General features: G+C 33.5%; 1 protein-coding gene across 1 annotated transcript in view; it reads right to left on the bottom strand.

Annotated features, from left to right (window-relative positions):
* Window positions 1–17,646, bottom strand: part of LOC139699920 (zinc finger protein 233-like) — a 68,645-nt gene extending 50,999 nt beyond the window's left edge. Inside the window, exons 1-3 of the mRNA XM_071598334.1 lie at window positions 17,554–17,646; window positions 9,938–10,090; window positions 9,255–9,430 (exon numbers count right to left, since the gene is read on the bottom strand). Of these exons, the coding sequence (XP_071454435.1) occupies window positions 9,255–9,430; window positions 9,938–10,090; window positions 17,554–17,646 (422 nt within the window). The remainder of the gene's footprint in view (window positions 1–9,254; window positions 9,431–9,937; window positions 10,091–17,553) is intronic.
* Window positions 17,647–18,632: the final 986 nt, after the last annotated feature.

The following is an 18,632-nucleotide window of genomic DNA, read 5'->3' as shown; positions in this document are numbered from 1 at the left end:
TGATGGTGCAGGAAATCTTTGGCACACGGGTCCAATTTTTAACAAGATATTAACAGTAGTATGATCTTTTAAGATTTCATGTCATGTGAGAGTACCTTGGGAAAGGGAGACAATTCAGATGTGATGTATATGTTTCTTTTATGCATTTGAGTGAAAAAGTGAGGATCCCGGTGAACTTAGAATCCACACGTTGACACATACTGGAGAAAGGCCACACATTAGATTTGCTCTTTATAGTCACTTAAAGAGGCAAATATTGACACACACTGATAATAAGAAATAAAAGTAGAATATAATTTATAAAGCATTTGCATATAATGATGTTCTAAAGAATAATATGTTGACACATCAGTATAAATATGTGTACTAAACCACTTGCTACAAGAAGTTATCTAAAGGGCCACATGCTGACACGTGCAACATCTGTTCAAAAGCATTCAAACAGCAATGTTATCTAATTCCACACATGATGGGACACTCTGTGAAATGATAATATAAATGAATAATATATAATTAAAATCAGTCACTAAAATCCTAACTGGGGCTTTATGAACAGAAAAGTGCTGAGGAAACATAAAATTAAAGTGCATTAAAATGTTGGGTATTATTTGCTATTACCTATTTCATCCATAATATCCCATACACCCTGAAGAAACCAATGTAAAACATTAATAACAACTTTGTAACAAAGTGATATTTTTGTCCTGTTTTTAGTAATTTTTTAAAATAGAAAAATTACTGTTAAGGTGAAATCTGCATAAATTTGTGTATAGTTATAACATAATCTAAACAATTTCATCAAGTAAGAATTTAAATTTCATAATTTTTCACATGTTCATCTTCCAATTCATTATCTCAAACAATGATACCTTTCAATTTTTGGGTCTCATGAAACATGATTCAAATATAAGGCTTCCATGGCCATTTTTAATCTATACCATCTATTTGTTCATTATGCTGAGATTGTTTTTAATAAGTTCATTTCTGTGCTATCTACTAAGATCCGTTTCTAAAAGGGAAAACACTTGTGTCTCATGCCTCTTTGTCTCAAAATTTACTTGCTTTCAATTTCTTTGAGGATGAGATGAATATATTGCAGTTGGCTGTTCAAGAAAAAAGTTAAACTGTTTTGTTCACAGGAAATTTGGAGTCTGTTTGGCAGTTTGTTGATGAAAAATGAATTGTTTCATAATGCCTAAGAGAGTAGGATGAAACAAGTCATTTGTCTTGAATCACACAGCATTTTGTTTGGAAGAAGTAAAGGTATATTTACATAGGTGCTTATATGCCAATACTGGAATGCTGTGAAGGTATTCCCTGGTTCTTGGTGAATGATTCTGGGGATTATATTGATGATGTCATCTTTAAAAAAGGATTGGGATGCTCCTATCTGGTTCTGCACAAAAATAACGATTAGAACCCAGTTACATTCAGCTGAAGTTTTATTTAAGATGTTGAGGTATTTCAGTCTGGATAATCCTCTATTTTTGACTGGTAAAATTTCACTAATCTAGACATTTTGAGCTAGATTACCTTATATTTCTCAATCAAAATTTGGCTGCTTAGTGGAGAAAAATGACTGGCTGAGAATATTATAGAAGTTGAACATTATAATAGTTTGAATGCATGGGTTTGGATATGAAGTACCTTTGCCAAACTAGAAGCATTTGACTTTGGTTTCTTTAATGCTGGACCACAGGCTTCCGAAACTTGCTTTATCTGCTGTTTGGATGCATGCTGTGGCAGACCTACAGGTACACACCCAAAACTGGTAGGACAGATTTTCTCTGGTGCAAAGGGAGTGGTGAAGGGGGGTTTGCCTGGCAGGGTAAGGTGAGGAGGCCTCTAAGCAACAGACCAACACTAACCTCAGTTGCCTGCGGGCTGTCGTTGGGTTAGGACACCATTTTCAGTGAAGCCAGTTTTTTGTCCATGTCGTAAAACAAAATGAATCAGAATTTAGAGCAATGTTATTCATGAAGTTTTGTGCGAAACTCGGGAAGACGGCAACTGAGACCTTTGATATGATCAAGCAGGCTTATGGGGACACTGCCTTAAGCCGTTCCTCAGTATTTGAGTGGCACAAGTTGTTTAAAGAGGGTAGGGAGCTCGTTGAAGACGACCATCGCTCCGGACAGCCATCGATGGCAAGAACCGACACAAATGTGGACAGAGTGAGGACACTGCTGAACACTGACCAACACTTAACCAGTGAAGAAATATCAGACTAGTTGGGTCTGTCTGCATCCAACACATTATTTCACAGGATTTGGCCATGCAGGTGAGTTTTCTCTTGAATTGGTTGAACCATTGCTGCTTTTCTTGTAAATGGCTTTCCGCAATTGCAGGACACACCTTCCGCAAAGATTTCCCATCCCTAATTCTTTGCAGAATACATTTTGCACCTTTTCTTATAATAAACTCATGCCCATTCAATGTTCAATGTGTTGCTTCACCTTAAATGGTTGATATTGAAGGAGTATAATCCCTGTACATTTAGTTAACTTTCCATTAATTTCTTCAGGGATCAATGCATCCATATTGAGGAATTTTAGGGCTGCAAGAAATTTAAGTTTATTTATTTCAATAAGAAACATATCATTCATGTACTGCAACAATATGGGTGAACAAACTCCTTGAGAGAGTAAGTTGAAACTGTTCTTAGGACATGTATCCAGACAGAAATCTTAAATTTTTCTTCGAATATACCAATTATGGGCCAGGCACAGAACATTTCACCTTACCCACTTATATCATTTCATACTCTTAGGAGATTCTCTATCTTAATAAGGTCCATAAGCTAAATGCATTGCATATTTTCAGAGGAATTCCGAATATCAGACCTTCCACATTTTTATACGGGCTTTAAAGGTACATTAATTCCAAATTTCAGATTCTCATTACAGCTGAAAAAATATGACTGGGAGGCAGAGAATGAATTTACATTGGCATGTTTGTTCATAGGAAAATAATGGTGGTTAAATTTACAAATGAATAATAAAATGGTCAATGTTAACTTCAAACCATTCAAAGATATGTATTATATCACATTTTAAAATTTTTATAGCAGCAGGCATTTCTAACGTGGAAGGAATAATTTTGATGTGTATTTATTAAGGATGTCAATACAAGCACGTCATACTAGAATTATAATATATTTTGATTATCCTATAGCTACGACAGCTAATGCATCCACATATTTATGGTTATTTTTTAATTTTGACATTGTAAATAATACAGCAGTCAAACTTTTGACCCGAATCTTCTAAACAAATGAACAGCACATTAACGATATGATATATGCCTTTTCTGATGTCCTTTTAATATTAAATTATGTCTGTGGTACTGAAGTAGCTGACCCAATTGAGCCACCAATATAGAGGTAAGGACTCATGAAGCTTTGTAAATACTAGATTACACCTCGTTTTAAAAAAAAATTGAAAGAAGTTCATGAGAAATGAATCCTTATATTTCATATGTTGACCATTAATGGGGAAAACCATATAAATACAATGAATTTCCAAACATGATCATTCTGAAGCAATAATTGTAAGGTCATATGCATATCCATGCTGGGGGGAAGTCTGCACAATTGTGAGGTATTCAGGTGTTTGGAGTACCTAAAAGAGCATATGTCCAACCACCGAGGCAAATCCCATCAATGAATTTTTTTTAGAACGAACATATATTTTCAAAGTTGGTTCAATGACTGATGACTAAGGGTATTTTAGAGGGATATTTATGTTATCGTCATTTGCTACCTTATATCAAAAGGCGATTAAACAGATTTCAGACCGATATAAATAGTAGTTTGAACTTCACAGCCATTTGAGTATGGCATGTTTCTTAATTTTTCCTAAGATTGAAAAAGAGTAGCATTTTTCAGTAATTTGCGTATTTCTGGATTGGAGGATCCATCTATGACTACAATAACATATAGGTTTAGCAAACTTAAATGTGAGAAAACATCTGTTTTTGATGAGTAGCTACCAGGACACCTGTCACATGCGATTACCAAAGAAATCATTACAAAAGTCCAATCCTTGATTCTTGCTGATCAATAATCAAAAGTGCTTCAAGTAGCAGAGGCCATGCATTGAATGTGTCGACCAGAATAGTAATTAATATTTTAAATAAGTTGGCGATGATAAAATGTTCTCCCCAATGGATGCTGCGATTGCTCATGGCGGACCACAAGCTGATTTGGCTGACAACTTTGAAATATTGTATTCAGCAATTTAATCAAGATCTAAAGGTGTTCTTGTGTTCAGTTATCAATGTTGATAAAGGCTGGATTCATCCAGATTGTTTCTTGGGATTCAAGAGGCATCTATCTCATGAATTATTTAGAAATATGAAGAATGATCACTATCAAATACTACATAGAGTTATTGGAACGTTTCAATAAAAAATTGGAGACATGGCTTCATTTGGCAAAGAAGAAGGTGCTTTTTCACCGCAATAATGCACCAGCATATTCATCCGGAGTTGGTACTGCCAAACTGCATTAACTACATTAGGAAATGTTGCAACATCCCCTGTATTTACCTGGAAAAAATGTTATTCAAACAAGGAAGTTATTGCTGAGACAGGTGTGTTTTGGAGAGTTAGGCAAATCTAATTTTTTGGAGGGGTCATACAAATGGCAAAATTGATGAGAGAACTGTATATTTCTTAAAGGGGACTATGTTGAAAAATAAAATAAATGTTTTTTTGAAAAAATAGTTTCCTTATTTCCAACCTGGGTACTTATTGAACCTCCCTCTTAGATGCCACCTTGAAAGTGTACTTGAATGTTAACCTGAGGCTGAATGCCAGTGAAGGGAGGTAAAAAGAAGAGGATTTATTTATATAAATAAACATGGATTAGGAATGAAAACTTAAAATACTTAGTTCTTTTATCCTTTGTTTTAAAAGAATACATGTGTATAAATTAAGGTAATAATTGCATCTCTGTTTTAATACTACATGCAGCAGCAAACTGCAATATATACAGTGTTGCATTCAAAAGTGGTTGGACTGATTTTCTCTGGCAGGAATGGAGGGGTGGAGGGGGGTCTGCCTGGCAGGGTAAGATGGAGGGGGCTCAAAGTAACAGACCAGCATAAACCTCATTCATTTGCCTGCGAGCCATCATTGAGTGAGGACACCATTTTTAGTGAAGCTAATTTTTGTCCACATCAAAAAAAATTGAATCTGAATTTAAAGCAACATTATTCTGTGAAGTTTTGTGCAAAACTTGGGAATATGGGTAACTATGACCTGCAATATGATCAAGCAGACTTATGGGGACACTGCCTTAAGCCATTCCACTGTATTTGAGTGGCACAAGATGTTTAAAGAGGGTGGGGAACACATTGAAGACCACCATCACTACGGACGGCTGTCAAATGCAAGAACTGAGATGAATGTGGACAGAGTGAGGACACTGCTAAACACAGATCAATGCTTAATCAGAACCAGTAAACAAATTGCAGACCAGTTGGGTCTGTCTGCATCCAACCTCCAATGCATTATTTCACAGGATTTGGCCATGTGCAAGGTGTGCGCCAAGATGGTGCTGAAAATTTTGCCATGGCATGCTTGTCATCAGAAAGCTCTGGGGCAACACCGCATTGCCACATTGTTGCACCGGCCCTATATCCCCCATCTGGCACCACCAGACTTCTTCTTCTTCCCCCTGATTAAAAGACAGCTCAAGAGATGACATTAAGACTCAATAGAGGCCCTTCAAGAGGCTTCTACAAGGGTCATCAATGCCATCCCCAAAGAAAATTTCCAGCGGGCGTAAGGGGAATGGGAGGAATGTTATACTAAGTGTGTAGCAGCTCAAGGAGCATACTTAGAAGATTATTAAGCTGATGTAAGTATATCTTCAATAAAATTCTTGTACAAAATCAGTCCTTCCACTTTTGGGTGCAACCTTGTCTATGCTATTGAAGATTTTGCCACTCCAGATAGATACAATTAATACTTAAATAAGCCAATAATTTGCAAACCTAAAAATTTAATTAGGTTTAAAATATGACCAAAAGAGAGAGAGCTAACCATTTTTATATGAATAAATATGCACGATAAGAGTGTATAAAATTACAATTAAGCTGCTTTTAAGCTTTAATAAATGCTTCTAGAGATTTGAGAGAATTTATCAAGGGCCATTTGGAAAACAGGCTTGCATACAAGGAAATATCGTTAAACTTGCTAAACTTTAGTCCAAGTGACTCAGTGACTGATGTTGAACAAAAATCAAAAAAGGTAATAAAATTCAATTAATATCAGAATATAAAAATTCCATCTGCCATTTTTGCAGTGGGGTTTTTTACACCACATATTTAAATTTTTATTTAACCTAGTTTAAAACTTTGTTTATTGTCAAATGATGAGGTCTCAGGCGTGATATGGTGGAAGCGTAACATATTAAACAAGTATGGCAATTTTCCACTAGATATTAGTGGAAAATTGCAATACCTGTGGTTTTAATTTGTTTATTGTGTCTCTTAGACTCCTTTTTCATGGTTACTCTGTTCAAAAACCAATTTTTAAGAATGAGAATGAGGATACTCATTTCCAACCCCTAGCTTTGGAATTTCCTCAACTGTTCTGACTAAGATGGAAAAGGTTTTTATAGCTGTTTACACTGGTGAATGTGTAAAATTATTATTCTAAAAAAGTAAGAATGCTTTTATCCTTAAGAAATGGTCAAGGGTTTGTTCCAGAACCATTTTTTAAAAAATGAGGTTTGGAGAAACAAATAGTCCTGCAGCAACATTTTTTAAATCATACACGTCTAAAAATTAAACTTTTTCAATTGGTAAAGCTTTCTAACAAAGTGTTCTAATTATGAGTTGACTCCGTGTGGCTTTTTCAATCTCTTTGGTTGCATTTACAATTAGATACATGAGAAGAGGTTTTAAATTAATGCATACATGTTTGTAAACCACTTTCAAAATGAACTTCACGACAATTCCTTGTGATATTTGGAAGTCACCTTTTTTCTTAATATGCATGCATAATTTTTAAGTCATTGCATTCATCCAGTATATTTGAGGAGTATCTTTGACAAAAACATTTTCTTGGGCTACAGCAAGAAAAGTTAAACCTTATGCTGCTATCAAATTTCAGTGATTTAGAGTTGATGAAAGAGGATGAAGTTGTTTCAATGATGGTGATAGAATTCAGTTACTTTAATGAGGAAAATCCTCATTAAGCTGAGAATTCTCCTGAGTGAATGAAAAGGCATGATAATAAGGGATAAGTATAAAGGTTCTCAGCTAAACACGAATGGTATTCCAATCAGAGAAATATTTATTATTCTAGCCTGGGTGCAAGTGTGTTTAGTTTGCAAGCAGAGTTCCAAATGGTTCTGTCAAATAGAGTCTGTAATCAAATTGTGGCAGAACATGATTTCTGATTAAAATGAAGAACTTGAATTTATTTCTGTAATAAAATTCCTTATTATAGAGGGATTAATAGGAAATCCATATGAAGTTTATAAAAGTAGAGAGGGACTCATTTAATTTCAGCCAACCAAAACTTAGTTGCTGAATTTTCAACAGGGACCAAAATCCCTTGCAGATGACCTCCCAGAAGGATAGCCATCAAGTGCTACAATACAGAAAAATATCGAAAAAGATACAAAACATCATGTATGACATTAAGCCACCAAAAGGGCATGAGATACCTTAGACCATTAGGATAGCAACAGAAAAGTTGCAAAATAACTTGCAGTAAGGAATATGGATGGGTAAACTCTGGGCAAGGTGAGTGCTGCATTTCTTAAAAGCCCTTTAAAAGCAATTTTCCCAGCAAAGTTTCGTAGATTCCAGAAGTTACCAACACATTTAACCTTGCCGCTCAGTGCCAAAGAAACCAAAGTGAAAAGCATATGTTTCAGCAAATTGCAAAAATATCCAAACCCATGCATTTCAATGCCAGAATACCAACAATTTCATTTATATTTCCAACTAAGTGGCATTTCTCCAAAAGAAGCAAGAGTATTTGAGATGATTAAATTTGAAATGTTTGGATGAGTAAAACTTTCTTCAAAGACCCCTTATTTTGCTCCTTAAACAGTGTGATTTGGACTGAAATACCTTAAAGACTCCTTCTCTGGAAGGAAAATACCACAAATAGCAATAGCATTCCAATCTTTATTTTTATTTAGAAACAGATACTTTAAACTCTTAAATTCCCAAAGCACTGTCTCAAAGACAATGTCAGCATTGCAATTCCATTAATGATAACTTAGAACTAGGGAATTCCCTAGCAGCTTTTCAGCAATGAACCCTATGTAGATATACCTCAAATTCATTTGAACTAAATATTGTGCAATTGAAAATGGATTCCTAATAGATTTAACAATATTCAAATGATAGATAGCAAAATAAAATATTTCATAGCTGTTAACTTTTATTCAAATAAGTTACACAAAACAGGAGAATGTTGACACTTTTTGAAAAACTTGAAATAAATGTATAATGATGGTCCTTGGTAGTGATATAATTATTTGGAAGAGTGTATGATCATTCATTCATACATTGCCTCTGTAATTCTTGGGGGAAGGATTTGTATAATTCAAGCACTTTAGTTTCTTACTTTTGTCTAAGCCTTCCTGTATTCAATGATGATGCTTCGTTGTTAAAATTCTGACGAACATGTAACTCATTTATGTGGGCTTTCAAAAGTATATGGCTGTGAATAAGGCTCCAGTTGTGAACATGAGTCAATGATATTGAATATTATTTACATTGCTCACTGATCATTTTGCAGTGTGTAACTTCATGTGTGACTTGAGATTATTGTTCCGAATGAATGCTTTAGAACAGATCCCGCACTGGTATGGCTTCTCACCAGTGTGAGTCAACAAGTGTCTCTTTAGATTAACATTCTGAGCAAATGCTCTTGAGCATATCTCGCACTTGTGGCTCTTTTCACCTGTGTGTGTCAACAAGTGCCTTTTCAGATCAACATTCTGAGAAAATCCTTTAGAACAGATCATGCACTGGTATGGCTTCACACCAGTATGTGTCAACAAGTGAATCTTTAGATGACTCTTCTGAGCAAATTCTCTTGAGCACATCTCACACTTGTGGCTCTTTTCACCTGTGTGTGTCAACAAGTGCCTTTTCAGATCAACATTCTGAGAAAATCCTTTAGAACAGATCATGCACTGGTATGGCTTCACACCAGTATGTGTCAACAAGTGAATCTTTAGATGACTCTTCTGAGCAAATTCTCTTGAGCACATCTCACACTTGTGCCTCTTTTCACCAGTGTGGGTCAACAAATGAATTATTAGATTACTATTCCAAGCAAATCCTTTAGAACAGACCTCGCACTGGTATGGCTTCTCACCAGTGTGCGTCAACAAGTGTCTCTTCAGATTAAAACTCAGTGCAAATGCTCTCGAGCATATCTCACACTTGTGGCTCTTTTCTCCAGTGTGCGTCAACAAGTGCCGTTTTAGATCAATATTCTGAGCAAATGCTCTTGAGCATATCTCGCACTTGTGGCTCTTTTCACCTGTGTGTGACAACAAGTGCCTCTTTTCTCCAGTGTGCGTCAACAAGTGTGCCTTTAGACTACTATTCAGTGCAAAAGTTCCTGAACATATCTTGCACTTGTGTCTCCTTTCACCAGTGTGTGTCAACAAATGTGCCTTTAGACTACAATTCAGTGCAAAAGTTCTTGAGCATGTCTCACACTTGTGGCTCTTTTCTCCAGTGTGCGTCAACAAGTGCCGTTTTAGATCAATATTCTGAGCAAATGCTCTTGAGCATATCTCGCACTTGTGGCTCTTTTCACCTGTGTGTGACAACAAGTGCCTTTTTAGATCAACATTCTGAGTAAATCCTTTAGAACAGACCATGCACTGGTATGGCTTCTCACCAGTATGTGTCAACAAGTGCCTCTTTAGACTACTATTCATGGCAAATGCTTTTGAGCATAGATCACACTTGTGGATCTTTTCACCTGTGTGTGTCAACAAGTGCCTTTTCAGATAACTATTCCGTGTAAATGTTCTTGAGCATATTTCACATCTATGCGGTCTTTCTTCAGTATGGGTCAAAATGTGCCTCTTTAGATACTTCTTTTGAACAAAACCTTTCAAACATATTGCACATTTAAATTGTCTTTCTGCAGTATGTGATGACTTGTGGATTTTGAGTTTACTCAAAAATAGAAAGTTTTTGGTGCAGAATTCACATTGGTACTTCCCTTTCATCACATGCACCAAGGTGATGTTACTTGCAAGGTCATTTTTTCTCTCAAATGCCTTTGAGCAAGAGTCACAATAGAATTGTGTTGCCTTCCTAACATGCACATTCAAGACATGATCTTTGAGAAGGTCCCTTTGTGCAAATTCCTTGTAGCAAATTTGACAAGAATGCAATAAAATGCCTCCTGCATCCTTCCCTGCACCATCTTTTTTCTTGCAATTACCTGAAAGATTTGAAGAAAAGGAATCAATGAAAAATTATATACCTGCAATTAACAAGTTTGTTATCTCCAATTGGTGGTAAATAGACTTACATACATAAAAAATTATCAAGAAAAGGGTTCAATGCCATCATTCATTACATTTCCACAAATGTTTACTTAGCATGTACAAATGCCTTAGCATGCAAAATTAAATTTGTAAAAGGATTTTGAGAAGGAATAAGAATATTTCCTTTTTTAAAAGACTGGAATATGAGAAAAGACAAATGTATAAAGAAAGGAAATTCTTTTTCAAGGAAGTAGATATTTAAATGAAATTAACTCTGTATATCTGTTTTTCACCAAAAGCACAAAGTCCAACAATAGAAGTTAAAATACCAAAATTACAACATGTAAGATGGGAACTAAGAGAATGACTATCTTTATTGATTAATAAAATCATCAATTCATTCATGGACAAATTACTAATCAAGTAAAATGGTCAATTTAGTGAGTGAGAAAGTCATTCACCTAAAATAATTTATATTCAATACTAAATTTATTTATTACTTCTATTTAATTATGTGAAGCTACTATTAATATGGCAATCCCTGAATTTCAACTGACACATACGGTACCCTTAAAGTTACTTTTATTTAAGACTTTGATACAATTTATCTAAAAAAGACCTTTCAAATTTTCTGGCATAACTTTTCTTATAGTGGTCCTTTAGATTGCTAGAACTTTTAACAACAAATATATTTTACACAGGAAATTTAAGAAAGAAAATACAACCCTTACTTTAACTTTTCTGTTAATAAAACGTTTTAAGAACATATTTATCACTTAAAAACAAATTTTTTTAGGTTTATGGTCAGAAAACAAATTTTATGGTGCTTCTTTTAAACAAAAGAAAAGTATCAGTGAATAATATCTGACAATTCTTTTAGGTTTAAGATAAAATTATAATGAAACAAGTTATTATTACCAAATTTAAATGTCACAAAAAGTTATGCTGAACAGCTATTGCTAGCTGCTGGCAAGCTTTTCACAAGATCTATTGTGAGGCACTTCTGTGTCATGACTATTTCAAATGCTAGCATTAATTGTGCTTTAATAAAAAACAAGAATGAAAAAGTATAATCTTGTTTTAATGGGCAGATAATTCTGACTCAATTACATGGGCTACTAAAAGAATTCTAAAGAATAAATTATATTTACTGAAATATTCTTTTTCTTGATATTTTTTAAATTACATCACCTAGCAATGAAATAAATATAAGACCAATAAGAAAAATTACAACCTCAAAGTGACCAAGCTAAGTTTATATTTAACCATGCCAAAATAACTCATTAGGACCTTAGAATTAACAATATGTTAGTAGCTACTAAACCTACTTTTAGCTGCAATAATATCTATCACACAAACATTACAACAGTAGGGATAATATTTTTGATTTTTTGAGACTTCATGTTACATTATTTTGCTTTCTGGTAAATTATGATATAATGAACCATGGAAAGATTTTGAGTAATTCCGGGCTGAAATATCTCTTGAATACAGGAAATGAAATAAAAAATATTAAGGTGCTAACTTTTTAAAAGGTAATTACTACCCACAAGGACTTTGATAATGACTAGGGGGTTTTTCGCAAAACAAAACTAGAAACTAAATAAGCAAAGAGAATATATATAAAAATAAGAACGTAAGCCATTTCTATAAAAGGGCAATATATGAAACTATTGTTTTATTCACAAGAAAAAATTATATTATTAAGGAATTACAAACAAAACTAGGAGAATACTGAAACTGCAAATTTTGGATCTGTACAATTAATAAATAAATGGCATTGATAACTATGGCATGATAATAAGGCTCTTCTTAAACAAAAGGCTTCAGACTTTTTTTAATGGAAAATGGTGGTTTTTGTGTGAATGCAGTTATAGGGTCAGTATAATAGGTATCAGGACTGGCCTGCTGTAGCCTAAATAGAGCATTGGATAGGTAACTGACTTGTTGGCTTAGTAGAGGGTATCCCCAAAAATAATAAACGTTAGTTTAGTTGGCTCTGTGCATGTATTGAGAAAGATGGTGGATATTAGTTATGACTGATTTTTTTTGTTTTCATGCAAGCAATGAGTGTATAAAGGAGCAATGCTCTGATGTTCAGTTTAGCATTTAACTCAAGAAATTCATATTTGGAGACCTATAATTAATTAAAAAGGCTCATGCAGATGATGTCATACCCCTGAGAAGTTTTTAAGTGGCAAAAAATGTTTAAGAAAGCGTGACAACTTGTTAAAGATAAGGGCCATGTAAGACACCTGATGAACACTCAATATGAAAATGAGGTATCAAAAATAAAACTGTTTTTCACTCTGCTATGCATTTAATAACCTCCCTTATTAGGAAAGAATCGAGCCCTTTGGGTGAAACCAACATTAACAAATTATTGAGGATCTAGTGTTAAAGGAGGTATGTTCAAAGTTGGTGGCAAAAGTCTTGAGCAGGGAACAAAAAAAGAAAGAATCTTCAGACATAATTTGCCATTTCAATGCTCTTATAAGCCCTGACCTGGCTCTAGTGTCCCTTTTCTTGTATTTGAAATAAAAAGGCTGATCAAAAGATATCAAATATACTCCATTCTAACAGTTCATGTACCGATGACAAATGCTGAAACAATATTCTAGATAATGATTTTCAGTGGACTTTTGATGAATAGCAGATAAACCAACTACATATATTGATGCAGGATGAACATATTTTCAATTTATTTAGGTAGCTATGAGGATAACATCATTGGCTTTTGATTTTTAGAGCCAACAATGATACTTATTGTAAGGATCCTGCTTAATTTTATACCCACAATCTCGAAAGAGAATAATTTAGAGTTAAATATTCAACACAAAAAAGTTGCAATACCGTTTAAACAAACTTTTCTACAAGTTAACACCATAGTAAATAAACCTAGAGTTAAATTGATCAATACACTAAAAGCTTGATGAGGGTAACTTCCAAACAGAGCAAGAATACTCAACAATTTCAATTACAATCTTGGCCAAAAGGGGAAAAGATCCTTAACTGTTAGTATGAAATGTAAAAAAAAACACCATGGAATATTTACGGTTCAACATATGTATCAGATTGGTACTTAAATTATTAAAGTTTGAAAACAAGAGATTACTTAGAAAATAACAACCTGAGGCAGTGAAATGAAATCTATTATATTCATTTTATTTTGTTTATTTTTAGGATTTTTGCCCTGCCAATGCCTGAGAGCATTTTATTTTGCAACATCTGTTGCAGTTGTTCTTGGGATCATAAACAAAAGGAAAGAGAGTAAGGCAATCAATTACTTAGAGGATGATCAGTTCAGGTATAGGAAGGGGAAAGGTACATTTGATGCCATTGCAGTAATAAGATTTTTAATCAAAAGGAATAAAGAATATGACCACGAGGTATAATGCCAAAAATAGGAATAGATTAGAGGGAAATGAGGCTAATCTGCAACCTGTTCATGTCCAAGACTGCTCAGTTGCAAGTAAGGAATGAGGAGTCCAGATGGGCAGTGTTAGAAAGAGGTGAAAGGCATGGTTCTCTATTATCACCGTTGTTGTTCAACATGTATGCAGAGGAAATGAATAAAGAGGCATGGGATGAACTGGAGGTAGGAATGATAGTGGGCGGGAAATTCATAAAATCAGTTAGGTTTGCTGATGAATAAGCTTTAGTTTGTCAGTAAGCCAATAGGCTGCAAGCATTGCTTAGCGAATTGGCAATTAAGTACAACAAGTATGGGATGAGAATCAATATTGATAAAATCAAGGATATGCAATTTTCTAGAATGAAAAAGGCTAAGCTTAACATTAAAATAGGATGGAAAAAACTAGAGCTGGAAAAACAGTTTATGTATATCAGTATTGATTGGACCAACACAGGAGAAGTAATAGGGACATAGGGATAAGAAATGCGTTAAGCGAAGGGATGTTGAGCAGGGACATAATGAGTGGACTCTTTTGGAAACTTTGATATTGGGGATAGTGATATACAGTGCAGAAACGTGGTCATTGAAGCAGGGGGATAGACAGTGACTGAAGGATTTTTACATGTGGATCTGGAGAAGAATGGAGAAGGTAAAATGGAAAGAGAAGAAAACAAATGAGGAAGTACTTGGTATAGTGGGCAAAGAAAGATGTTTGCTGGGAGATATCTTATTGAGGGAGGAAAAGTTGCTGAAGGGGTTATTAACTTGCAGCTGGATATTGAAGACTAATGGAGGGTATAATGTGAGGCAAATGAGGAAAGGGAAGTAACAGAATAGGGATGTTAGACTGGATTATGAGAGAAAGAAAGTACTCAGAGCTGAAGAAGGACCTGAAATAGAATAGTATGCTGTGTTTTGCTAGGGGTAACAAGTAACTTAATTAGTATTTATGTCTATCCATAAACCTACCTTGTCTGGTAGATTAACTGATAATAATAATTTTGTTACAAATTTATTCTGATTTAAATATTTTCCCATCAGTTTTTGTAATTAGTCATAACATTGTATTTGACATTTAAGGTATTTCTAAAATATGCAAAATGCAAAAGGAAGACAACAGTCTCCAGCTCCCCTCACCTTGTGTCTTCAACTGTTCCAATGTAACTCCACCCATCTCCTGCAAAGTATCCTTATTACATTCTTCCTTATTATCTACTTCTTCATCAGAGGATAAATGCAATTCAAAATCTTCTAAATCATCCTGAAAAATACCAACATAACCAATTTAGATTGCATCCATGTAAAACACTAATAAAATGCCCAAGAAACTTTCAAACCTAATCTATAAGTTTATACAGGGTTTAAAATTTTACATTTCAATTTAAATTAATAATTTTAGCACGCATTTATACAGAACATTTGTCTTAATTGCTTCAAAAACATTAACATTATTCGTTGAACCTTCTAACATCAAATGAAATTGCCAGTGTTTCAATCCATGTTTAGAGAAGTTAAATTATAAAAGAGCTTACTGTTTAAAAATAAGTAAACCTTTGATATCCATGGATTAAAAATATAAAATGAAAATATTTAAATACTGTTAACAAGAAAATGCCTAATATTGTGAATAATAGTTTTGGCCCTCCAATTAAATGAAATAACATATGAAATGCAGAGAGTAGGTCTGGCAGCTTATTGTTCTCATAGCAATAAGATTCTTTAACAAACTATAAAATGTCATCACATTGTCTAATTGGAATCATGATCTTCTTCAAGAATACAACCTGGTCATTTTGAGCAATGACAGCCCCAATTGATCACCGAAAAACACTATCTAAAGCTCTCCTCATATATCATGATACTAATGCCAAGGATACCCATTCTTATCTATTATGACAGATGGTCAAAATTTCAAAATAATTTAATCAAGAACATAAATCTTGGCAGCTAATTTCTTCAAATTACTCTGGTACCTCAATCATTTGGTAGTCCTTCATTTTCTTAAACACAGAACATTTGATAGTGTTAATAGTTGAATTGCATGAACGTATTATTCAATAAAGTTATTAAAGATTTTTTTATACCAGTCCTCATTTAAAGAAGGATTTAGCCATGCAAAACCACATGGAAGGCAATTTCATCTCATAACATTACCTAAGTTTAAAAAGCAATGAACTCAGAATAAAACATAATGCATATTGTTATCAAAGAGCATTGGTTATAAAAGAAATGCATAATAGCTTTCTTTCCTTACCTGAACTTCAACTTCTTCACAGTTATCATCATCCATCAAATTCACATTAGTGTTGGCTGAACAATTGTCCTCTTCCTCAATTGATGACTTTTCCATTGACTGGTTAATATCTTTCATTAAACTTCTCAACACCATCAAATTTCTTCTTTTATCATTCACCAAATCAACACCATGGATCTCCGAATCCTTCTGAAGGCTTGGGAGCACACACAGCTCCTTAATAAACATAAATAATCATAATCAACACCAAGATGTTTGATAGGTAAATATAAAGTTCACCTAAAAATAAGCCTTACATAGGCATTACTTAAAATTATAATATTCATAGGCATATCATAGAGAGAAAAGATAATATACTTTCCCTAGGTTACATTTTATTTCTGAATGAGAAATTTTGTGCATCATTAATGTTGCAGAGAAAAAGCAAATTTTGAATGGTACTTAGAAATTGTATGGCCATTTGTCAAATTATCTTAAAGGTTTTATATTAATCTATAACATTAATTAGAAGGGAATATAAGCAAAAATTGGATATTCAAAATGATTATAGACATATACGAATTTTTTCCAACATGATTTATCAATAATATAACTTTCAGGTTGAGATATTCACATCTAGGGTAAGGTCACTGTTTTCCTGTCATCCTAATTTGTCAAGGCATGGAAGTCATTTCCATGTGCAAAATATTAGTGAGCAGCTGAATTCTGAACCAACAGAAACTGGTCAATTGACGGCGGTTTATGTTGGTCGGCAATATGACAGTGCACACATTTATTAAAAAAATTTACTCACACCAAAGACTGAAATAGTTTTATCTGGAATATTTTATAGGTTAACATAAACAGAGTATGGTCTGCAGCTATGGCCTTCTGCAACATTTAAAAGAGCAGAACAGTTAAGAATGCAATTGAAATACATGAAAATTAATTAAAATAATTAAATATTCCTCCTAATTAAAAAGATTTCCATCAGGCAATTTTAGAGTGAAAGAAGTGCCTGTCATTTTATTTTATGCTTAGGACGTGGTCATTCAAAACTTTATTCCTGAGGAAGGGACCGCATTTTATATTTTTTGACCTAAGTTATGAATGGGCTAAGAAAAAGTGTCAATAAGGCTATTACAACCAAAAGAAAATGAAATGAATCACATAAAAAACATTTATGATACTTTATGACATCTCCAATTAGCCTGACCATGTCACCTATTACTGTTCCTTCAAACTGAAAACTCTTAAAAAGACATTTTAATAGGGTTCTTTAATGCCAAACAAATATCTGTTCTATTTTGGGATATTCACGAGTTGTAAAAAGAAGCATTTACAATAACAGCACATATATCACCAAAATAATTTGGTTATTTTGGTGCCATTATGGTTATAATATTTCTTAAATACCTCAGAAGTCCCTTCTTGAATCTCCACGTTGTTGTCAATATCCCTATGTCTAGCTGGAACAGTTTCCTGCTGTTCAATTGCTATTTTATCCATGTCTACAATCGTCTGCAAAGTTAGTTAAATGGTGAAAAAACAGTAAAAATATATGATTTTAGGTATAATTATAAGGTATATGAGTTTTCTTAACATAAATGGAATTCAAATTTGATTAAAATTGCATTTGTTATTAAATTTTCATATTTACCTTGAGCATTAATTATTTTTTATGAATAATATCACTAGGTATCAAAAGAAAACCAATAAATGATGGAAACATATTTAAAATGAAAAATAAACTCTCATTAGATAATTGAAACTTTATAAATGAGAACTACAGATGAGATTAGATAAATTATATCAGGACTTTAGTTGACATGCATGAAAAAATCAGATAAATGTCGGACTGTACAGAATCATTGAACAAGAATTATTCTATATTATGAATTTAATCCAAATTACAATCACTATTCCATCAAATGGTTCCCGAAGATCAAGTTATTTATTTAAGAATTTAAATGAGTATTTACATCACTTAGATTATAAATGCCTTCTTCTTGCAATTTGCCTGAATTTCTTATGATGACTTGAAGATTGGCAATGTCCTAATCACTATCATTTAAGCAAATTTCAACTCTCTTTACCTTAAACTTCCACCACTAGGGTCTGATAACTTTTATACAAAACCTTCTGCAATGTCATACTACAGTAATTGTTTCATTTATTATTTTACTACTATATTTATTCATAGATATACCTTCTTGCATTGAAAAATACTTACAAATCACATGCAATAAAAACACATCCTCTGTATAATAAGCAATAATATAACATTATTGTCTTTTTGATTAGCAAGTTATTACATAGATGTGTATAATCTTTCAAGCCAAAAAAATTAGTGGTTTTCATAAATACCTATCTGTGCATCAAAGATTTAGTATAAAGTATTGTATTTTATAAGATGACCTACGGAAAACGTTTCTACTGTAAGTATCCGTGAGTTGAAAAAAGGAACATGAGCCATTACAGCACTATTATCACAG

This window comes from Hetaerina americana, unplaced genomic scaffold, assembly GCF_022747635.1.
Source record: "Hetaerina americana unplaced genomic scaffold, ioHetAmer1.1.p SCAF_98, whole genome shotgun sequence".
Lineage (NCBI taxonomy): Eukaryota > Metazoa > Arthropoda > Insecta > Odonata > Calopterygidae > Hetaerina > Hetaerina americana.
This window is presented reverse-complemented; position numbering and strand designations above follow the sequence as displayed.